Consider the following 24,831-nt stretch of genomic DNA (forward strand, 5'->3'; position numbering starts at 1 on the left):
TGAGTTGGAGAAGAAAATGACAAACCACTCCACTATCTCTGCCAAGAAAATCCCAAATGGAGTCACGAAGAGTCGGACATGACTGAAAACGAATTAGCAACAAGTCAACACGTAGTCCGTAGGCATCTGTTCCTATTTGACACCACTGGTGTAGAGGACCGATTTGGAGTCAGAAGACCTGGGTTAGAGTTCCTACCTCTAAGTAAGCCACTTAACATTTTTTTCTGGTTCAGTTTTCATTGTTGGTGCAATGGGTATAAAACTTGTACTGCTTTGTTTACCAGAGCTGCTGTGAGGAAAAGTGCTTTACGGTGTAGTTTCTGTAAATTTAAGCTACTATCACGGTGGATGGCGCATCCCGAGGAGGATGGCTTGTGGCTGCTCCTTGTCTGAAGGTGTGTTTTCAAACCTCCTTCACCTACAATTCTGGATAATGTGGAGAAAGTGGTTGAAGGGCTGCTCTTTTCGCTGAAGATCAGGAAACGAGTCTTCTGAAGTACTCCTACACTTCCACCAAGGCAACTGGAAAACTGTCCATATGCAAGGACAAAAGTTTTAGAAATCTCCAGTTTCAAGCATATGGAGTAATTATCTTCGCAAATGCTTGGCACAAAGGCAGCGTTCTTGCCACTCCTTCCTTTTCAGTTTAAAGTCCTTTTGCCCAGATTTCTGACACTTGGGACAAATACAAGGCCTCATTAAATGCACCCCAATCTCAGGCCTAGAGACCCTCATTCCTGTATTTCAAGCCATGTCCCAGAAATTCAAATCCTATTTATAGATACCATTTTCTTAATTAGCTGATTTGGGGATACCCAAATTTGATTTTCTTTTCAGAAACTCCTGCTTTCACTGAGCATTAGTGATGAAAACACCATCTCTAGCTTTAATATCTTCAGATTCTTGCTGAGTACTTTATAATCTCTAGTAACTTTCAGTTTCTTCTGGAGTATAATTTATCCCTTTATGAATCATGAGTAGTGGGTGGTGTTCGTCAGACTTGAAAAACTTTAGGAAAGTCCTGATAACATCTGGATACATGCCTCAAGAAGACAGCAGGCCTTTCTAATGTTAGTGTCACATCAACAAATACCTATTTTAGGACCCCTTAACAGGCTGTCATCAACTACTAATATTCAATTTCTTCTTCCTTTGATTGTTTTTGGGGGCACAGGAAGATCAAGTCTCCCTATCTCACCCAGGCTTGAAGGACAACAACCATTCATAGGCCTGAGCCAATATTGATCATCATGAAAGCTTTAACCTGCTCTGTTTTTCCAACCGGGGATGGCTTGGCCACTTCTCAGGCAGCCAGGTGGCCCCCCTACTCCTAGAGGCTCACTGTATTAATGCCAGACTCAGCTGTCTTAACCCAACTGCAGCTTAGAACTACTGAGTTGAGTACAAGTGATCCACCAGCCTCAGTTGCTGTTCAGTCATTTCTGACTCTTTGTGACCCCCATTTGGGGTTTTCTTAGCAAAGATACTAAAGTGGTTTGTCATTTCTTTCTCAAGCTCATTTTATGGAGGAGGAACTGAGGCAAATAGGGTTAAGGGACTTGCCCAGGGTCACACAGCTAGTAAGTATCTGAGGCCAGAGTTGAACTCACGAAGAGTCTTCCTGACTCCAGGCCCAGCACTCCATCCACTGCGCCACCTAGCTCCCCCTGAACCACTTAGCTCCCCCATTTGTAGAGATTTCAGGCATGAGCCATCATGCCTAGCTCTTCCTTTGACTTTTACTGTATCATTACATTCCTGATGATACCTATGGATTCATAGTATCAGCTGTAGAGTATAAGAAGCTGCTTTTCACCTTGGAGGACCTTACTCCTTCCTTAAAAGAAAGAGCCCTATGCTTATTATGTAACTCCAAGTGCTCAGTGGTCCTTAATCCTTTTTTCCTGTGTGTAACTTTCTCCCACCATCCAACTTCCTGACACAGGCTGGTATTCCTATAGCTTCTTTCAATTTTTTTTTCCTTCTATAAAGTCCTTCTTACTTTTTTTTTTTAATGGAATACTTTATTCTTTCTCATAACCTGAATGGTTGAGAGACATTTTTTCCCTTCCTACAGGATGGAGACCAATTCACTTTCTTTGTATATTTAGCAGTCACATGCCCATAACGGAAAGAAAAATACTTTGCCCACTCTATTGGTCAAATTCTACTGGCCCTTAATCCGTATTAGAAGTGAGATGCTCAGTCCTTAGTTCTCAGCTGGTTTTGTTGGTAACCTTTGTGTTCAATTTTTGCAGCAAAACATTGGGGCAGGGGTGGGAAGGATACTTATTGGAAATGCCTATTTGCTTTGCTGGGGAAATCAATCTTCTTGAATTCCTGGGTCAACTTATTTTTCTCCCAGAGGTTTTTAGGAGTGGCTGTGGGTAGTCATTAACCCACTTTAGAAATGCCTGTCTGCTGCCACCAGTGTGGCGATAGCCTATTCTTGGGGTGGAACTGGGGAAAAGCTTAGCAGATGTGATTCAAAGAAACATCATGGGAACAGATTAGTTCCAACAGCTATCATCATTACTTGCTCCCACACTGGTTTGTATTGTATAAGGGTATTAGAACAACAAGCCATGAATCCTGCCCAAGAGAAATCCATAAACAACTTCAACAAATCACAATGATGACCAGGAAATGAAAACCAAGGCAAACACTGGTGAACTGCCATTGGCCTTCAGCCTCTCTATTTCCCTGAACTCTATCTTCTCACACCCAGTAATGTACTCACCCTTCCAATACACATTCCCTGTCTCCAAGCCAATTCCCTACCAAGATTTTATTCTTTTAGCGTCAAGGCTGATCACCCATCTTGACATACATCAGCAACTGGCCTCCTTCCTACCACCCCCAAATAACCTCACAGAAATATAATCACTGTTCATCTCTCCAGCTGTTCCCAAAGCAATAAAAGCCGTGGAGGAAACTTTTCCATGCTTCCTGTACATACAGAAGTTGGATGACTACTTGTTGAGGATAATATAGGAGGAATTCCTTTTCGTTTAGGGGGTGGACTAGATGCCTTTGAGGCAACTCTGAGATGCAGTGACCTGTTTGGCTCTTCCCTTGCCATCCCTACAGTGTCCCAATTTCCTCATAGGGTTTAATTCTAAAATTATATAATCTGTTACATTCTGGCTGTTTTCTACATTGTACTTGGTACTATGTAGGATGCAAAAAAGGAAAATGTATGGTTCCCCATCTTGAAATGGGAACAACCTACTTTAAGAGACAAGACGTTCAGCAGCAAACAATACATGTGTGTCCATGTGTATGTCTGTGTATGTGTGTATATATACATGTATATATGTATATAGACCTAAATATGGCACAACCTATATATAGTTCATTATGCATTATACAGACATTTAGTGTGAAGGCCTACGTAACTTTTCCATGATAATAATCAAGCATTTATTAAGTGTCTACTATGTGCCAAGCAATGGGCTAACATTAAATCCTACAAATCATAAAGTAATTAATCACTCCAAATTGAATTGAGAATCAGTTTACTGTGCAGACATAGTCAGATTCTATCTACAGTGACTACAGCCACAAACTAAAAGGCAGTGTTTTATGTGACCAGTCAGAAAGGAGGTTTTGGCAAGGAGCAGGCCCTTCTGTCTCACCAAGCTATCTAGTGAAGCTGGGGCTCATCACCAGTGGTAGCATCCTTTAGAATGAAGAACATGAAGCATCAGTGCCTCCTAGTGGCAATGAGATGACCCTCATTCTCAATGAGCCAGGCAGGCTTGATGTTGGAAGAAGCTTCCTAACAAATAGAACTTTTTCACAGCGGGAATAGGTCACCTCAGAAGCTAGTGAGTGCCCCTCCTTGGAGGGCTTCGAGCAGAAGCTGAATGACCACATAGTATAGGAGGGATTCTAGTAGGGCAGGAGTTCTTAATCTTTTCAGTGCCATGGTCCCCTTTGGTAGTCTGGTGAAGTATATGAATCCCTTCTCAGAATCATGTTTTTAAATGCATAAAATAAAATACCTAGGGTTACAAAAGAAATCAATTACACTGAAATAAAGATGGATTTTTTTTTTACCCATTCAAGTTCATGAACTTCCTGAAACTTGTCCTTGTGGTTCATGGACCCCAAGTTAGGAACCCCCTGCTGTAGTGGAGATCTCTTCTAGGCTCTGAAATACTATGATTCTGGATCTAAAACTCTAGTAGATCTTACAAAGCTGGAAAAGCTTAAAATACAAGACCAGAAACGAGCTGTATGTTTGTTGTCAGGGACCATCCTCATTATTAAGGTGATGGGGATTTTTTTTTTAGCCACAACAACTCTTTAAGACCATCTACAAAGTCTTAGAAGTGTTAGACTCTGTGTGTGTGTGTGGGGGGGAGTGATGTGAAATCTTGAGTCCTTGAAACATACACATACATGTAACAAAAATGTACTAAGATTTATCCTCTATAGCAGTTCTTAACCCGGGATTTGTGAACTTTTTAAAAAATATAGTGTAATTAGGACACAATAAAGGTTAAGAACCCCTGGTCTACAGAATTGTTAAGATTTTTTTCTTAAACCTAACAGGCACACAACAACATTAATAATGATAGGTATAATTAAAATTGTAAAAGAAAGCCCAAACCACCTTCCAGATCAATCAATTAATATTGACTCAGTGCTGTGTACCCATTATGTTAATGATGAGAAAAAAAATGAACAGAATTTAAATGGAAATAGGTGGGGTGGGGTAGTGCAAGTGGGGAAAGGTTTCACTCTGCCCTCCTAAAAACAACTTTATTTTTCCATCTTTTTCAGAGTCCTTTCTTCAACTTGATAATTATCACTATTACTCCCTTTCTCTTACCAAGGCCAGTTTAAGGACTCAAGGGTCAATAACTTGGGTTACAAAATAATCAATTGGCTCAGGTTACATAATTAGCTAATTTAAGCTGCATTATACATTACACTGCTCCTGAGTGTTTCCCAGGGGCCAGCCAGGGTCTGAGTCAAGGGAGAAGTCACTAAGAAGCAAGAAGAAACATCTTGTTTTTTTACCTTCTTCCTAGGAAGAGTCCCTTTTCATCCCACTATGTAAAACATATCTTGTTATGTTAAGAGAGAGGCAGGGAAGAAAATGTTGGATTGATGCCATCTCTTTGTTTTCCTTGTTGAGAGGAGCTAGAATAAATAAATAATTTATTCGCTGTAAAGCTCAGGACTTTGCTTTGAATTTTACTTGGTATATAATTATGTATAATGCTGCTAATACAGATCATCTTTCAAAATCCAGGAATGATATCATTTTTATATCTGCACAGCAGCTTTCTTTCAAAGAAAGATATACTTCAATATAGCTCTACTTTTTATAAGTAGAAAATTGCGAGTAAATTATATTTTTGCAAAATAGGTTAATTTTAAATGTACCAGGAAGCTTGCTATTTAAAAATATCTTGCTGTAAAGCTTTTTATAAAGCAAATTCTTTTTTGTTGTTGTTTAAATCCAGATTTTCACATATCAGGTTTTCTTAATGTGAAGTCCACATGTGTGTTGCACATCAAATCTGATAAGGTCAAGAAACACAGTTGTATTATTAACTCCATTTTTACAGTCGATGGAATTGTTTTTTAGAGAAGGCACAGAGTAAGTTGAAGCAGACCTGAGGATGGAATACATCCTCCAAAGCTCACTGCAATGGTGGATAAGTATACACGGAAAATTAATCTGCTTAGCAGTGTTAGACATACATAATGTATTCATCTATTCAGTGTAGCCTTTAGAACCATCAAAGATTTGTTTAAAAGAAGTCATGGAGTCCATATAATAATGTATAACACACAATTAGTTGATTATTAGTCTTTCTCCATAGAGTGTATGTAAGATAATTGGTGTCCACTTATAATCTTAGGCCTTTCTAATTATAATTTTCTTTGTACTAGAGCTCATTAGAGATATTTGGATAAAAATGAGTTTGAAGGGACAAGACAACAAAGCTTTAGTAACAAAGATTGGCTATGAAACATCCATCTACAAATTCCAGTATCAAGTTCTTTTTAAAAAATTTTAATTTATTTTATTTTTAATTTATTATTATTTTACTGAATTAGAAAAAATAATAATGGAATTCATTTGGAAGAACAAAAAGTCTAGAATATCAAAGGAACTAATAAAAAAAAAGAGGTTTAGCAGTACCAAGTTATAAATATAGAAAAATCCTCAATAGGACAATAATGTTCTTTAATTTGGATTTACTTTTAGTCATCTTGATGGGCATCTTAAGTCATGTTACCAAATATTAAAAAATTGTTTCACTGCTCTGATAAAATAACAAAGATATTTGTAAATAATCACAGTAAAATTAAAAAAAAAACTCCTAAATTTCTTAATGAAAAATATTATTGAATCAGTTAATTGCTGATGCTACATTGCAAGATACTGGCTTTTGCTTTGAAACATCTTAGAAGGTGAGCTAATGAAGTCAATTTTGTTTCCCAATTATAAATTATTGAAAGCAAATGATCTCACCTTTCTCGTGTCAGATTCAGAACAAAACTAATCTGAAAATATAAAATTAAAAAAAAAAGACCATCCTTGTATTATTTGGCATTTTGAGTAGTAGGCACTATAAAGATTGCTCAAAAAGATTTTATCTTAAAGAATCAACTCAACTTTTGTTTAAAGTGAAACATTTCACAATGGTAGAATTTGAGGCAGGACAGACAACTGGCTTTAAGGATGAAAAAGACTGCTCTGAAATGTAAAGCCTATTCATGAAACCAAGAACACAAAAATTGTGTAACTGGAGGCTGGACAAACCTTTCTTTTCCTGGGAATGGGCTCATCAAAGAGAAGGTTGCTTGCTTCTGTCTCATCAATGCCGTCATCTGGCTGAGCGGGCGTTCGGAAGGGCTTGAAGCTATCGGCCGACAGGGGTGGAGACGGGGTGGACGGGTTGGACTGATCGCTGGGGGCACTCCAGCTCCAGTACCCACTGCTGCTTGTACTTGAAGGCACGAATCCCCCTTCTTTCCAAGATCCGCTGAGGCCCTCTGTTTACAAACACATCGATGGATAAATACATGTTTCTTTACACCAAGGTCCACCAAGTGTCAGAAATGAGAATTCTTTACTCTGGGCACCCTGCCTCTGATTTTGTTCAATTGTGGATATTGTGTTAAATGATTGGCATGAAGTGGTAATGGCAAGGTTCAGAACTCTATTTACACATCCCCATCCCAAACATGCTAGGGTCGGACTCAAGAGCTTATCATCTCTTCGTAATTTTAAATAAATGTTCATTTAGCTTTGTCTAGGACTAACCGTTGAAGAGCTGTGAAATCGGGCTAGATAACAGAGCAAAGCCTTTAGGTCTGACTTCTCATATAAAATAAGCTGCTAATCTCAAAGCCAAGGCTGAACTTGGAGGAGAACACATAGAAAAAAATACAAGCAACTTTGATGCTTTATTTCACCTTTCTATTCATGAGGGAAATACTATAAACTGACTGACAGTTATCAAGAAACACTGGCTAGAGTACTTAGGTTTGAATCCTAGGCCTATAACCATGGGTAAGTCTGAGCCTTGATTTCTTCATCTGTAAAATGGAGATGATGCTAATTTCAAAGGATTCAACATTTCAATTTAATTCAACAAATATTTATTAAGACAGGTGCTAATTATATAAAGACAAAAATGAAACAGTCCTTGCCCTCAAGAATCTAATATTAGGCAGCTAGTAGCACAATGGATTGGAAGCTAGGTGGCGCCATAATGCACAGAGCCCTGGGCCTGAAGTCAGAAAGACTCATTTTTCCAGAGTTCAAATCTGACCTCAGACACTTATTAGTTGTGTGACCTTGGGCAAGTCACTTAACTCTGTTTGCCTCAGTTTCCTTATCTGTCAGATGGGCTGGAGAAGGAAATGACAAACTACTCCTGTATCTTTGCCAAGAAAACCCCAAATGGGTCACAAAGAATTTGATAAGACTAAAAACAACTGAACAACAAATAAAGCACGGTGGATAGTCAGGAAAACCTGAGTTTGACTCCTGCCTCAGATACTTACTAGCTGTATGACCCTGGGCAAATCACTTGACCTCTCTAAACCTCAGTTTTCTCATCTGTCAAATGGGGATAATAGCACTTATCTAACAATGTTGTTGTGAGAATCAAAGAAGATAATATGTGTAAAGTATTTTTCAAATCTTAAAGTATTCTATAAATGCTGGCTATGATTATTTTAACATTCAATAGTCTATGTAAAAAAGTACATATATAAGTAAATTTAAAAGAAACAGAAAAGAAAAAAGGAGGAATGGAGTAGACTGTATATGAAGGAGCTACATTCATGTTGGGAACACCAGGAGTCAAAATGAAAAAGCTTTGGGGAGAGCATTTTGATGAGGATAAACTCTTGAATATCTGGAAGGGATATTTTAATGGCAGTATGCAACAGATGTGGAAAGAAGGAAAAGTTAGATGACGAGTCTGGGCAATAGGGTGGTCAAGTGTTGGAAGAGACCTTATGGATAGTGTAGTTCTATTCTTTTTTTTTTTTTTTACTAGATGTAAAAACTGAGGTCCAGAGATATTAAGCAATTTGTCCAAAGTCACACATGTAGTGAGAGGCTCCCAAAGTGGGCAAAACGCCCCCTGGAGGGCACTGGAATGATCCAGGAGGGTGGTAGTAGCCTTGGGTGCAACTGGGAGGCATTGAATAAAATTAAGGGGGTGGTGGAAGCATACGGAAAGAAGATAAGAAAAATTTGAAAAACCATTCATGCATGTTTTATCTGTTGAGTAACAGAGTTAAAGTCATAGTGATTACATTATTTTCCAAATAAACACACAAAATGCAAGTTATAAACAAACCATCTGTGGCCAAGTCCGCCAACAGGTCTTAACAAGCAAGTGTCGGCAGGCAAGCATGTCACGCATTGTCGGGAAGACGGCATGTATCAGCAGGAATATGTATGTTTGATGGCTTGTTTACAATACAATACTATATGGTTACATGACGCAATATTATGTCATCAAAATTTTGATGCAGGAAAAACCCACAAATTTATAATAAATTATTAAATTTAAGATGCATCATTTAAAAATATTTTACATATTTTTTGAAATGATGCAAATTTCAAAAAGGTTAAAGGGTTAAAGAAAGTAGATTTTTTGGGGGGGAGAGGCTGAGTAATTTTTTTTTAAAAGGGAACAATAGACCAAATAAATTTGGGAACCTCTGTAAACCAATGGCAGACCTGGTATTTGAATGCAGGTCCTATATTTCTGATTTGCCCTAATGACGGGGCGTGAGTGAGAATTATGCAGGATGGGCAGGCATGATAGGCTGCAATCTGCATCACTGGAGGGAATTCCCACATTACTGAGATGACAGATTTATTTTGTCATTCTTTCTTTGTCAGCGTCACTACACTGGTATATCAAGGAAACAAGGCAGATGTAGTTGCCTGGATTTAGAAAGCATTGGAAAAGGCGTTTATGGATTCATATTCCATTGGAATACTGAAATACTGGAAAATTATGGACAAATTCACATAATCACAGCATCTCAAAGCAGGAAGGGACCTCAGTAGCCATCTGATCCAACCAATCCCTGAATAAGAATCGTTATTATCAAAGTGCTATACAAAGTGAACAGTTTTAATGAGTTATTTTTGCTAACCTAGGGAAAGGTGATCTGGCTAATATGTCTTCAATGTTACTCAACATTAGTCAATCACTTAGCTTTCATAAATATGTACATACATTTTCTTAATTTCTTTTCTTTTTTTTTTTTTTGCTTTTTGGTGAGACAATCGGGGTTAAGTGACTTGCCCAGGGTCACACAGCTAGTAAGTATCAAGTGTCTAAGGCCAGATTTGAACTCAGGTCCTCCTGACTCCAAGACTGGAGCTTTATCCACTGCATCACCTAGCTGCCTACATTTTCTTTTTATTTCCCTGTGCTGAATAACACATTTAATGACTTAAAGTTATTTTTAACACAGAGGGGGGAGCCCTAGTAATTCCTCATTGAGAAATATTAACATTAGTATTATATAGTTGATGAAATGATGACAAATTATAGATTAGCACTCTTAGTAAAAAGCATTTTATACTCATTTTTATTTGATATCGACTTCTGGCATATTCCTCAACTTGGTCAGGGAAAAAGGCCAGGTTAGGTAGAAATAAAGCCTGTAGTTTTAAATGTCAGGTGTTATCCATTTTAGTTATTCATTTCTTCTTGTTATCTTTGGTCATTCATGTTAAGCTTTGCTAATGTTAACAAAATATAAATAATGACTGGTTAGTGCTGTATTTGCTATGAAGTGTTACATATCTATGCAATTTTTATGTATTTTAAGTAGACTTCATTTCATACAACGTAGCTTTTAAGTGGGAGCAAATGTCCTGAATCTCAAAAATAGGAAGAGGAAAAAAAAATCTGCAAAATGGTCAATGAGCTTGACTTCATTTTCTGGAAAAATTCCAGGATATATTATTAAAGAGATGATAAGTAAACATTTAGAAAAGAAAAAGGAGCCAGCACAACTTCATTAAGAGCAGCTCACAGGTCATTCTTTCTTTGTCAGGGTTACTAAATTGATATATCAGGGGAATAAAGTGCATATAGTTGCCTGGATTTAGAAAGCATTGAACAAGGTGTTTATTCTGTTTATTTTATTCTTGTGAACAAGATGGAGAGATAAGAGCTAGACAATAGCATCACGTAGTATATTTAAGACTGGTTGAATTTTCATTTAACTCAGATCCCAGGAGCAGTCATTAATGGTCCTATGTCAGCCTGGAAGGAGGTTTCTAGCAGAATTGCTTAGGGTTCTGTGCTTGGCCCTGTGTTGTTTAACCATTTTATGAATGAGTTGAATAAAGGAAGAGATCATATATTTATTAAATTTGCAGATGCATAAAGTTGGAAGGGGTTGCTAACTCACTGGATGACAGAGTCAGAATTAAAAGGATCTTGACAAATCTGAATGATGGGTCAAATCTAAGAAGATGATATTTAACAGGGATAAACGTAAAGCCTTATACTTGGGTTAAAAAAAAAAACAGCTTTACAAACTACAAGATAGGGGAGGTATAGCTAGAAAGAAGTTTGTCTGAAATAAATCTGGGGGTTTTAGTGGACAGCAGACACAGTATCATTTAACAGCATGATTATGGCGGTGAAGAAGAATTAATCCAATCTTAGGTTGCACGGAGCGAACTGGGGCATCTCTAGGATTAGGGAAGCGACAGTTCCACTCTGCTCTGCCTCGATAAGACCACACCTACAGCACTATCATTCCATTCTAGGCGCCGCATTTTAGGGAAAAACAAAAAACAGAGGACCACAGCTCTGGAGCTAGAGGCAACCTCGGAGAGAGAACCGTAAGCCCAGGGGTGTCCGGAGGAAGCCAAGCAAGAGGGTGAAGGGTCTCAACTTTATGTCATGTGAGGATCAGCTGTAGGAAGTTGGGGTGTTTAGCTTGGTGAAGAGTAGACAACGGGGTGGGGAGAAAATGACAGCTATATTAAAGAATATGCAGGGCTGTCACGTGGAAGAGGGAAGAAAGCTGTAGGAACCGTGGGCTGAAAGTTCAAGGAGACAAATTAGGGTCGATGTAGGTAAACACTTGCTAACAATAAAAGCTGTTGCAATGTGAAAAGGAAATGGATATGCCCTCCGTCTCTGCTTCTCTGAATCATTAACTACCTTCAAAGTTCACCTCAGTCACCACCTCCTATGGGAAACTGTTCTGGCCCGATTTCCTCTAGTAGAAGAGTTCTCTACCTCCTAAGTTATCCTAAATGTCTGTTCCTTGAAGGCAGAGACTATTTTTCATGTTCTCTTTGTATCCCAAGCACCTAAAAATGCCTCGAATACTGTTGCTGTTGAGTTGTTTCAGTAGTGTCTGACTTCATGATCCTATTTTGTTTTGGCTTTTTTTTTTTTTTTTGGCAAAGATACTGGAGTGGTTTGCCATTTCCTTCTCCAGTTCATTTTACATACGAGGAAACTAAGGCAAATAGGGTTAAGTGACTTGCCCAGGGTCACACAATTAGTAAGTGTCTGAGGCCAAATCTGAACTCATGAAGATGAATCTTTCTGAGTACTTCACCACCTAGTTGCGCTTGGCCTCAAACATAATAAGAGCTTAATTAATGTTTGCTGTCATTGTTGTTTGGGCAAAAGCAACTTTCTGGGTACACTGTAGAGGAGGGTAAGGTCCATGCGCTTAATAAATATATGAAATCCTTTTCAATTCTGAGACTTGGTGATTCTGGTATCCTTATGAGACAAATCTAATACAATGTATATTTTCAAAACAAAAGTTATTAATTTTGTGATAATTTATTCACTGAAAGCATGAATAATTTTTGAGAAGCAATTTTCATTACATTGCTGGTCAAGTCACATAATGCCAAGGACTTATAATCTATCCGTTACTTGTTTGTGGACTACATTTCATTTAGAAACATAATTTATTCAGAAAATCAAACTAATGAACTATCCTTCTGATAAAAGAGTGGACTTATGGTATTCTTTAGTGGGAGCCTTTCCTTTTCTCAAAAAGGAGCAAATAAAGTATTTGCTAACGATTTTGCTGGTTGTTATGTTCTTAACCCTTCACCTTTTCAAAGAACAAATTCTGACTAAACGAGATTGATCACAATTGATTAAATGAGTTCATGGAGAATAAGTTATCACCAATCCTGAAGCAAATCTTTTATTATTGGAAGAAATAAACCTTCATTTACTATAAATGGCTTTATTTCCTGTTACAGATTAAATCACAGAATCAGGCAATTTATTAATTGAGCAGGTTTTTTTTGCCTAATTGAACATCAAATTACTTTCTTTATAATTGTATGAACAAATGTTTACTCTAAGGAAGCAAATAACATTCAGCTTTAAGAAAAATGCCTATTGTAATTCTACTCTTTTAGCATCAAAGAAATATTAGAACTGTTCTCAATAAAAAATAGCAAAGGACTTCAGACATAATGACAAGGATGAAAAATGGAATCCTTTATTTATGTTATAATCCCTTTCTTCCTGATGAACTCAAAAGCGTTCTGTAGCCCTGTGTTTCTGGAATAGCTTGTGTGCTTTAAATATGTTACTGCCGAAGAGCTCTTTTGTAAGATAAGAAAGTCAAACAGAATGCCCACCTTCCAAGTTATTTAAATGAGAAATGCCATGCTATAAACAGAGAGGGTAGTGTTTACATCAAAAACATGTCATGTTTTACTACCATTAGTACTGTGGAAATTGGTCAAGTCTCCTCTAGCATATGCTAAATCATGAGATAGAAGCCACCAACTCATAGCACAGAATAACTCATGGTCTTTTGACAATACCTCAAAAAGGCTGCTGTTATTCACTAGAAAATAGCATGTTTTTGACAGGACTGCCTGGGTGTTGGTCAGATTTAACATAACTTCATGCCTATAATATACGAATGTTTGCAAACATCTTTGTAAATGTTCAAACCATGCTCATTACTTTTTTTCTGGATTGGGCAGTTTTTAGGAGTGGATTTTTTCATTGCTAGTAGGGTTTTGTTTAATAATATGTTAACTTACTTAACGTTTAAAAATTTTAACAAGTTTGATTCAGGGGCTAGAATAAAAAAATGTCAACAGCTATAATGAACTTTGTTATTTTCAGTTCTCTAGGAGAACAGACAATTTTCTTTGATCTCTGTCCATCCCTCTCATCATCAATTCTTTTCCCTTCTCTAGGTAATTCTAGTGGATAGAGCTCTGGGCTTAGAGTTAGGAAAATTTGAATTCAAATACAGCCTCAGACACTTATTAGTTGTGTGACCCTGGGGCAAATGACTTAACCTTTGCCTGCCTCAATTTCCTCAGCTGTCAAATAGGGATAATAACAGCACTTATGTCCCAGGGTTGTTGTGAAGATCACATCAGTTAAGAGTTGCAAAGTGCCTCTGTGCCTCCCTTCCTTCCACAATGGAAATAAAACACTGTAAGGAAAATAACTTCACTGTATTCTAAATTACATTACCTTGAGAGAAAATCTACCTCTAGGGTGGTTCTTTTGACATGCCACTCTAATCTCTAAATAATACATAGTAATAGCTGACATATATGAATGAATGGATGAAAAGGCATTTATTCAGCACTTACTAAGTGCCAAACATTGTAGATACAAAAAATAAGGTGAAAATAGTCCTGGCTTTCAAGAAGCTTAGATACTAAAGGGAGAGACAACACTTATAGAGAAGTAGTGGCCAAGGTTTTGGTTTGAAAAGTCACAGGGATAGCCAATAGAGTCATGAATCCCCTAGTAGATCTAGGGGAAAAATCAAGTTTCAGATAATCAGCAAAATGGAAATATTACAGAGACAGATTATAGGGCAAGAGGTATGGGTTGTGACAGGGACAACTATATGACTGGTCAAGGAAGAATAGGTAGCTGACACCAGGAGCTCTTTCATCTCTATTGCTGTGCACTGATTTCCTATTTTAGTTTAGGTATAAGTGCTCATTTTACTTGTGTGAAGAACAGTCTTTATATGTGGCAAAAGAAGACACAAAGATAGGTGTCTTACCTCTTGTGTGATACACCTATCAAAAAGCTGGTGGAGAGGTTGTGATACGGACCTTCAGTTATCAACAACTACTGCATGTCTTTTTTTTTTTGCTAAAAGCAGGGAATGACAACAATTCTTGACCTGCCTTTGGTTACTTTCCTATTTCAGAAGGTAGAGGAAGTAATGAGGGGAGCTGCTATGCTGGGCCTGATTCTGATCAATAAGGAAAGGACTAACTGGTTCATGAAATTGCTGTCCTGGACACCACCACAATGGAGGATCAATTCGCCTGAGATCAAGAAAGAACAAACTCAAAAGAAGGAGAGGCAGCTACTTGTTTGTAGCCACACAGAGGCCAGGATTGTGGTCAAGGACTAGAGGAGAAAGTTCCTGCAGATATCTGTGATTACTGAGAATGCCCGAGCTCAAGCTCCAGCTGATCTGGCCCTGGAAAGTATGTAGAAACTGAGGCTCAGAAGGACACACAAATGGAACGTGGCAGGGCCAGGATGTCTTCTTTGAAGGGTGGTCAAATGAGAGATTTAGATTGATGATGCTTAGCCCTAGAGGACAAAACTAGGAGCAGTGAACTACAAAGATGTTGCAGGGAAGATCTGGGCTTGAGGCCCCATTCCTGACTCTTCAGACGTTGTCTACAATGCCTTCTTAGAGGTACCTTTCCCTCTTTCCCCTGTCACCTTCCTTTACTGTGTTGTCTTTCCTTAATAGAATGTAATCTCTTTGAGGGCACGGATTGTCTTTCTTTCTGCTTATATCTACAGTCTTAAGAGCTTAGCACAGTCAAATGCTTACTGACTTGGCTGGAGCAGCAAAAACAGGAATGGGGGTGGGTTGACTTACATTATCTAAGATTTTATTTATTTATTCATTCATTCATTCATTTAGGCTAGGCTAGGCAATGGGGTTAAGTGACTTGCCCAAGGTCACATAGCTAGTAAGTGTTATGGGTCTGAGGCCAGATTTGAACTCAGGTCCTCCTGAATCCAGGGTTGGTGTTCAATCCACTGCACCACCTAGCTGCCCCAAAGATTTTATGATAGATAAATATGGAAAATATACCCTAGACTTTAAAAAAGCAAATTTCAGAGCTATTCAGAGAACTCTGTAAAATGTATAAAAGACTGAATCACTTTCAGGTAATGGAAGACAGCTAGGTGGCACAGCGGATAGAATGTAGAGTAAGAAAGACCCGAGTTCAAATACTGCCTCAGACACTTACAGAATGTGTCATGTGGCAGCTCTAAGCCTCAGTTTCCTCGTTTGTAACAAGAGGATAATAATAGCACCTATTGGGGCAGCTAGGTGGCACAGTGGATAGAGTACTGGTCCTGGATTCAGGAGGACCTGAGTTCAAATATGGCCTCAGACACATAACACTTACTAGCTGTGTGACCCTGGGCAAGTCACTTAATCCCATTGCCTAGACAAAAAAAAAAAAATAATAGCATCTATTCCTCAAGGTTGTTGTGCAAATTAAAGTTATATAAATGCTAGGTATTACATGATTAATGATAGACCATGTTAAGGGCTGTAAAGGGCTCCCCTGAACTTGTCTTTTTGAGTTGCCATATTTTCCAGAAACACTGAACCCAGAGTATGCAGGAGGCCCTGAATGTGTCAATGACAAAGCCCTACCCCTCAGCTGACATACTGTGTTGTTTGCATCCCAAGCTGGATTCTCTGTGTGTCTTTGGGAGGCAAGACAGGCGCCAGCTAGTCTGTGCCAGGCTGGGAAAATGCTTGTGCAGCTGGGATCCTTTGCAGATAAGTGGACCCTCCTATCTTCATAGTCCAGCGGTTCCCAAGGAAAAAGAATGCGACTTCTGCATTCACTTGCTCCTCCCCTTTGGGAGGGGTTACTGCACCTCCCCCCCACCCCATGCCACATCCCTTCCTATTTTCTCCTCCTCCTTTTGCTGTACTGTTATCAACATGCAAATTTTTGTAAGGACTGTGAACTCTTTGGATTCCACATGCATGTTCATTTCTCTTGTAATAAACCTGGTTCTCTTGTAATAAGTCCCATGATGTTGTGATTGCCTGTTGACACAGAGTACGAAAGATTAGCACCTGTATCTTAGGAAAAGTGTCAGGAGGTCTAAATCTCAGGATGGTCTAAGGATTCTGAAAGCTAAGGAAGACAGAAAAGACTTTTCAGGTTCCATGGGGGAGGGGAACAGAAAAATAACCACAAAGAATGGATTGGTCAGATAACTGGAATAGATAGGATTGTGATAATGGATGACCGAGAAAGTTAAACTAGTCAATCCTAATTTGGTTCTGCCTTCCCTAAAAATGAAAATGATATTCAGACCAAGAAGAACTTAACAAATACAGATAACAGAGGCAGGGGTGATTTTTGGATTTGGCATCAGAGAACTAGAGTTTAAATTTATACCTCTTAGAACCTTAGAAGACAAAGTGACTGCACAAGCCATTTAACTGGGTCTCAGTTTCCTCATCTGTAAAATGAGAGGAGTAGAAGCAACCAACTATGTCAAACTCAAGTAGAATGGATCTCTGCAGGCTACATATTGACTTAGAAAAACCACAAGTTAACATTATCCATGTTGTGTTATATTTTTATTTATTTTGTAAAACATTTTCTAATTATATTTTGGGGCAGCTAGGTGGCGAAGCTGGATAGAGTGCTGGCCCTAGAGTCAGAAGGACCCGAGTCTGAATTTGACCTCAGACACTGGGCAAGTCACTTAACTCTGTTTGTCTCAGTTTCCTCATCTATAAAATGAGCTGGAGAAGGAAATGACAAACCACTCAATATCTTTGCCAAGAAAATCCCAAATGGGGTCACAGAGAGTTGGACATAATTGAAAATGACTCAACAACAACAAATTGTATTTTAATCTGGTTGGGGCTGCACAAGGGAGTTCAGGTTGCTTGTAGCCACGGGCAGTAACTTTGACACCTCTGGACTAGATGATTTCTAAGACTCTTTCTGGTTCTAAATCTGTGATCTTGTGTGAATTAGGGCCTGAAACCTGAGGCTAGTGAGGAGGTAGTAAGTTAGTACCCAGATGACCTAAATGAGGGAGTTACTTTGGCTGAATTATATATGATAGAGAGGATGACTAATATATTTAAAGACAGCACTGAGGTATGAAATAATTTCCCAGTAAGCTAGAAAGAGGGCCCACATCTAATAATATGAAAATGAATAAGAACCAATCCTAAACCCTGCACTTAGGTTTAAAAAAAAAATCAACCACAAGTCTTATATGAGGGAAATGTGGCTAGACCACAGTTTATGTAAAAATGACTCAGGGATTTTAGTGGACTGCAGACTCAATATAAATGAACTGTGACATGGCAGCCAAAAAACTTAATGTGACTGGTATCTTACTGTATAGAAGTTTAGTATCCAGAGTAAATGATTTGATTGTCCTATGGTACTATGCCAGGCTTTTGGCTGTTGTATGGAGAAAGATGATTTTGCCAGTGGTTATAAACGGTGGTTTGAAAGCAGGGGAGAGTGCAGGCTGGAAGAGCTGATGGGAAGTGCTCATAAAACTCCAGGAGAGACTAATGAGGGCCTGTATTGGGATTGTGGCAAAGGAAATAAAGAAGAGAGATGGCTACAAACAACACTGTAGAGGTGGAATCAATATGATGTCATAATTGATTCTATATGAGATGTGAATGAGAAGAAAGAGTCAAGAGAATTCAAATACTTAAAATATGGATGCAGTGTAAATGGTGGTATCATGCAGAGAAATAGTAAATCAGAAAGGGGAGCAAATTTAGAGGAAAAAATTATTATTTTGGTTTTGAATGTGTTGATCTGGACATATTAGACTGGGAACTCTTGAGGGAATTCAGAGGCTGTTTTTTTGGTGTGTTTTTGTGTGCATGTGGGTTTGCTTCCCTTTGTATCCTCAGGGTGGGGCACATAGGAAGTGCCTAATTAATGCTAAGTGACTGATGTGGCTCAAAAGAGAAGTCAGGGTTAGTGCTATGGATTTGAGAGCTATGACAGTGAATGAATCTGCCTAAAGAAAACATAGGGTTGAAGACAGATCTCTGAGGGAAAGATTTTCATTAAGGGATTAGGAAGAAGATGAGAAGCAGTAGGAGACAAAGAATAGTTTCTGAATCATGAAAAACTATAGCTATTTTATTTTTAATGCCAAAGTCTCCTTATTTACTTATTCTACATGAGGCACTAGTTTAAACAAAGCTTTTTTGGGGCAAAACTGCCTACATAGAGAAGGAGGAGAACTGGGAGGTTGTGATGTCCCTGAAGCCAACAGAAGTGAGACTATCCAACAGGAGGGAGTGGTCAGCAGATTCAAAAGCTGCAGAGAAGTCAAGCAGAATGAGCACTAAAAAAGTAAAAGAGCCATTGGATCTGGCAACTAAGGTCATTAGTGACTTTTAAGAGAACAGAAATAGGACTATTGGGTAGAAATGAAAGAAAAAATTATTAACAACTAAGTGCTTTAATAAATTTTATTAGAGAACAAATTCTAATAAATTTGTTAATAAATTTATTTACAATTAAGTGTTCTCCAAAAAATGGAATGGGCCGCCATGATGACATGAATTTCTTATCACGGGAGTTGTGTGAGCACAGGGACCAGAAGGCCACTTGTAAAAGTTATTTTGGAGGGGAGTCATGCTTCTGGGTATGACTGGACTAGATTGCCTTTATGGTCCCTCATAGCATCAAGATTCTCTATGACTGTAAAGCAACATTTTCCTGAGGATCACACACTTACCATTTGGCCGCACAGGAGGGCTTCGAACCAAAGGGCTGGTGGACAAACTGGTTAGTACCATTGCTGCTGTTACTTTATCCATATCCAGTTCTTCTGAAGATTTCCTAAGATAGAGCAAAGGATGAGACAACACAGGTGAGGGCACCACACTCATAAAAAAAGAGCACTTTTGCAATCATTTATCTGCCTGATGAGGCTGCTTTGGTTCACGAAATTTGGTCAATCAGCTAGACTGAATGGAAAAACAACATGATAGTCTTTTGATTAGTATAATGACTACTGTGAATCACTGTCCACTCCAGTTTAGACTACTAAAGAGGTTAATATCAGAAAGCTGAAATCACATGGTATACCAGGAACTGTCTCAATCATGCCAAATGCTGAGAAAACAACACATTAAAATGAGAAAAGTGCAATATGAAATTAACAAACCACATATACAATATAGTGACCTTTTTCATATGTAGCTTTAATTCATAGATATGTTATATAATTTGTAAAAGCAATGAAATCTTGAGATAATTTCAGAGAGGAATTTTATAGTACAGTGGAAAAAGAGGCTTCTATATTAATGACAGATCAGATAAAATTTATCATTCTGCTTAAAGTGAATTTAACCTGAAATCATCCATTTATTAATGAGCATTTATTAAGAACCTACTATCTGCTATTCACTGTACTAAGTCCTAGAGATACAAAGACACAAATGAAATAGTCTGAAATCTTCGAGGAGCTCACATTCTACCAAACAGATTTAGAGAAGGAAAAGATCTCAGCACCCCCCCCCCCCCCAAACCCAAGAAACCACAAAAATTACAACAAATCAGTCAATATATGGAAGCAATGACCATGAAACTATTTAGCAACTTTGATTCTATAGTAATTTTTATGCCAACCACCAAAATAAACATGGTAAGATCTAGGATGATCTACATTTTTTTAGTCATTTGTGTAGTGGTAATGATATGGTATAATGTGAAATACTTCTTGTGAAAGCCCGTTTGCATCTAACAGTTCCAACAATGACGCTCTCACTGGCTGTTTAGAATATTTTCATAAAAATTTAATATAGAAGAGAAGTCAGCACATGGGTAGATAGTTATTGATCATTTCTTGGTTACTTTTTTGGGCAGTAATAATGCCAAAGACTTTTTCCATGCCTTTGGTATATTATCCCTCTTTTATATGCTTTGAGATCATTCCCTCAGTGTCCTCAAAATCATGCTGTTTTGAGCATAGATCTCTTCTGGGAATAGTTGGTCTCATTTAGATGCTTCTTCTATACTTGTTTTCTTCAATATCTTTTATATTTCCCCTATAAGGACATTTGAAACTGTTGGAGAAAAGTGTGGAGGCTTCACTGTACTTGATAATGAAAGAGTGTGTTAGATTAAAAAAAAAACCCAACAATAACTTTGTAGGTCTTTTCCATCTTTTGTCTGTTTTCCTCCTTTTTAAGTTTCATTCTTAAATGCCCTCAGGATGACTTTGCTTAGCTGAGCCTTTGCAAAACCTTCTTTAAAGTAGTTTTGTTCTCCATGTTTCTTTCTGTTTTATGGAGAAATATTGTTCATAATCTTCCATGATCCTTCTCTGTAAGACTTTACAAAGGAATTTATATCCTAAACTTGTGTTGCTCTCAGCTTCCCAATGAAGTCTTTACTTGGCAGGTAGGTTAACTATTTTATTATTAAGGCCTTAAAAATTATATTGATTAAGTTTGTGTACAAAATTATTATAATCAGTGTCAATGTCCCTTTGTCCATCCCAAAGAATATGAATATATATAAACATATATTTATGTGTGTATACACACATATAAATACAATATAAAACATATATACATACACATATATATTTATGTATACGTATATATGTATCACAGAAGTTAGGTAGCACAGTGGGATAGAGCGCTGGGCCTACAGTCAGGAAGACCTGAGTTCCAAACCAAAATTAAACATTTATTAGCTATATGATCCTGGTAAGTCACTTGACCTCTGTTTCTCTCAGTTTTTTCATCTGTAAAATGGGAATAATAGTACCTGCCTTGCAAGGCTGTTGAGAGGCTCAAATGAGATAATAATTGTAAAGTGTTTAGCATGGTGTCTGTTACATAGGAAGCACTAATATAAATGTTAGCTATTATTATTATTATTATTATTATTATTATTACCTACCTCCCAGGGTTGTTGTAAGGATCAGAGGAGATAATATTTGTAAAGTGTTAAGCACAGTGCCTGGCATATAATAGGTGATTAATAAATGCTTATTTCTTTTCTTCCTTCATGTGAATTATATGTGACTATTTTAGTAATTATTTTAGAAAGCTTTCCACATGTGTAAAATCTCCCTAAAGATGTAGCAGTTTGTGTGTGTGTGTGTGTGCGCGCGCGTGAGCGCGTGCATGTATCTCATTTTCCTTTATGTTTGTTCTCTCAGATATATACAAGGCAGTAGTGTAAAAACATTTTCATTTCATTACACACACTACCATATAATTACTGATTGGATGTGGCTACACCTTCAAATACTTATAATTAAACATGAAGACATACAACACAGATTTGAATTTACTATTCTCTTGGTAACTGCTGAAAAGGGCCTCCCAATTATCTGGGTCATTGAGAAATAATTTAATTAAATTTAACAAATATTTATTAAATATCTGGATCAAGGTGATAGGCTTTAGAGCTGGAAGGGACTTTAGAGCTCTTAACTTTTACAGATGAGGAAAACTGAGGCCTACAGAAGGCAAATATTGCTTGCATAAGGTCCCTCAGGCACAGTAAAGTCACAGAACTGGGTTTTGAGCCCCAAGCACTCTTGACATCAGGTTCAGTACCCTTTCCACCATGTCATGCAGTCTACTATATGTAAAGGACAAAACTACAATTTACATTAAATATTTTTTCTGGAATTTGAAACTAGTTTTGAATCAATTATGTACTACAATTTTCTTAAAGGCCTAAGATTCTTTTCAGGTAATTTAGAAGGCCATAATGCAATGGTATCTCTTTCATTAATTGAACATCGTTAAGTACTGTATCTAAAGCATGAGGTTAATTTTCTCGGATGGTCCCAGAATTTTGGAATAAATGCGGTTAAATAATAAACAACTTCACCTCTTGAAATTGTCACATTGTTATTCAGTCATACCTTTTAAAAAGAATATTTTTCTGCCCATTAAATGAAGTGTATTAAAATCACATTTTGTTACAGGGTTTAGCAAATTAAAAACTAGTCAATAGAGATGTTTATGGAAGAAAAAAAATAAGTTCTCAAATTGGCAAAAAATACATCTTAGTGATATAATCATTTGGCTCAGTACCACTGGAATCTCATGCAAAAGAACTTATCTTAGAGTAGAGGGCAGGAGGCTTTAGAATTAAAAGGGGCTTAAAAACCATCTGGTCCATCCCAGAATTTTATAGAGGAGGAAACTGTGGCCTGGCTTCAGTGACTTGCCCAGAGCCCCCAGGTCGTAAGAGGGAGAGCTGAATTTCAAACTCATTTCAAGTCCAACACTCAATCCTTCATACCAGATTGTTTATGGCTAACTGAGATTTAAGAAACATTACACAGGAACCAATCAACACTAGGACACAATCAGCTGTTGCTGTTGTGGTTGTTCAGTCATTTTTCAGTCGTGTCTGACTCTCTGTGACGCCATTTGAGGTCTTTTTGGCAAAGATACTGGAGTGGTTTGCCATTTCCTTCTCCAGATCATTTTACAAATGAGAAAACTGAGGCAAACAGGGTTGAATGACTTGCCCAGGGTCACAGAGTTAGGAAGTGTCTAAGGCCGGATGTGAACTCAGGAAGAGGAGACTTTCCAACTCGAGGCCTGGCACTTTATCCACTGTGCCACCTGTATTGAAAGGAGATTTGTTATTTAATATGTGATGCTGATCATGCCAGATTTTTTCGAGTGCACTTAACCCTCTGAAAACTACCTAAGTTCCTTCAGGCCCAAATGGCCCTATACTAAACATATCATAGTAGCTTTTAGTGGGCATTTTAAAAACCTGAAGACTTATGCTGGTTACTGGTGATAGGAGTGAAGGTAGGAAAGGATGCTACCCTATGTGGTCTCCAGACTTTGGCCGTGGATGCTACGGAAGTTCTACACCTATTTGGAAGCAGTTCTGGGGTATAAATAAATTCACACGAAGTCCCAGATTTGTTTGCTACTTTACCACCATTCTCCCTCAGACAGTGGCCCATTATTAAAAAAATATTCTTCCAGTGATGCTGTGTGGCTTCAAGGAATGGGAAACCAGAGTTTCCAAAGAATCAATGTGTGAGTCAACAAAAAGACAATGCAGAGGGTCCTATGACATCATCAATCACCTTATGCTGTGGATAATTCTCTCTTATCTGGGTTTTCACGGTGGTGCTGCTCTCTCAATTCTCCTATCTATCTGGTCATTTCCTTTTGGACTCCTTCATTATATCATGATTCATATCCCAGCCCCTAACTGTGGCTTTATCATAAAGGTCTGTCCTGGGCCCTCTTCTCTTTTCTCTGAGTGAATATCCTTTATTAAGCATTTATTCTGTGTGAGGGACTGGATGGAAAAATACAAAAGCAAGACAGTCCCTGCCCCCAAGAGTTTATATTACGAAGAAATGAACCAGAAAAGGAGAAAGAGGTGATTAAACATCAAAAACGAAGGGGACAGGTATGGTGGTGCACACCTCTGATTCTTGCTACTGGGGAGGCTGAAGCTTGATCACTGAGCTTGGGAGTACTGAGCTATGGTAGGACCAAAGCTAACTGGGTGACTGCACTATGTCTGGCACCAATATGGTGAGCCCATGGGAGCGACAGTTACCAGGTTGCCAATGATGGGGGTGAACTAAGCTAGGTCAGAAGCTGAGCAGGTGAAAGCTTCCCGTACGCTCAACAGTGGGATCAGACCCATGAGATCTACTTCCCGCCTGAGCAGGGTGGGGAGACCCAGTCTCCCGACAAAACACCAAACAAAACAGAGAGGGAAGGATAATACATGGAAAGCCCAAGTGCTGCAACAGTATCCACAAGATACTGGAAGATTGCAAAGAAGGTCCCCAGCACATTTGGGCCTGCAGATTCTCCATGGAGGCTTTACACTAAGTTATGGAAAAGAATCCCACAGGATGAAAAGGACTGTGTCACACGAGTGGTCACACCTCAGATTCACAAAGGAAGATGAATCTGATATTTTCCTCTATGGTTCTCGAGTTCTAGCCCTTTAATTCTATTGTAAAGAATATGATCATCATCATTAGGGGGCAAAAAGAACCTTTTTTTTTTTAAACAGTATTAGTTTACTTTGTAAAGTACACTGTTTTAGGCTAAACAATAACAACAGCAGCTCAGATGTTTGCAATAGTAACACATACTTAGCGACTCTGTGAAAACCTGAGATCTACTCCAGGTCAGTTATAAACCTTGATTTCCGAATATTATGAGAAAACTTCACTTGTCCTTACTAACTTTTCTAGTTTATATTGGAGTCCAGATTTGTTTCAAAATTTTAAATAGATTTTA

At 38.1% G+C, this 24,831-nt stretch overlaps 1 protein-coding gene across 1 annotated transcript in view; it reads right to left on the reverse strand.

Moving 5' to 3' along the window:
• Nucleotides 1-24,831, reverse strand: part of LOC114054281 (zinc finger protein 704) — a 334,268-nt gene that overhangs the window by 57,779 nt on the left and 251,658 nt on the right. Inside the window, exons 3-4 of the mRNA XM_027877474.1 lie at nucleotides 19,299-19,402; nucleotides 6,791-7,023 (exon numbers count right to left, since the gene is read on the reverse strand). Of these exons, the coding sequence (XP_027733275.1) occupies nucleotides 6,791-7,023; nucleotides 19,299-19,402 (337 nt within the window). The remainder of the gene's footprint in view (nucleotides 1-6,790; nucleotides 7,024-19,298; nucleotides 19,403-24,831) is intronic.

The sequence above is a fragment of the Vombatus ursinus genome, unplaced genomic scaffold, assembly GCF_900497805.2.
Source record: "Vombatus ursinus unplaced genomic scaffold, bare-nosed wombat genome assembly UNPS02014812.1, whole genome shotgun sequence".
In the NCBI taxonomy this organism is placed as follows: domain Eukaryota; kingdom Metazoa; phylum Chordata; class Mammalia; order Diprotodontia; family Vombatidae; genus Vombatus; species Vombatus ursinus.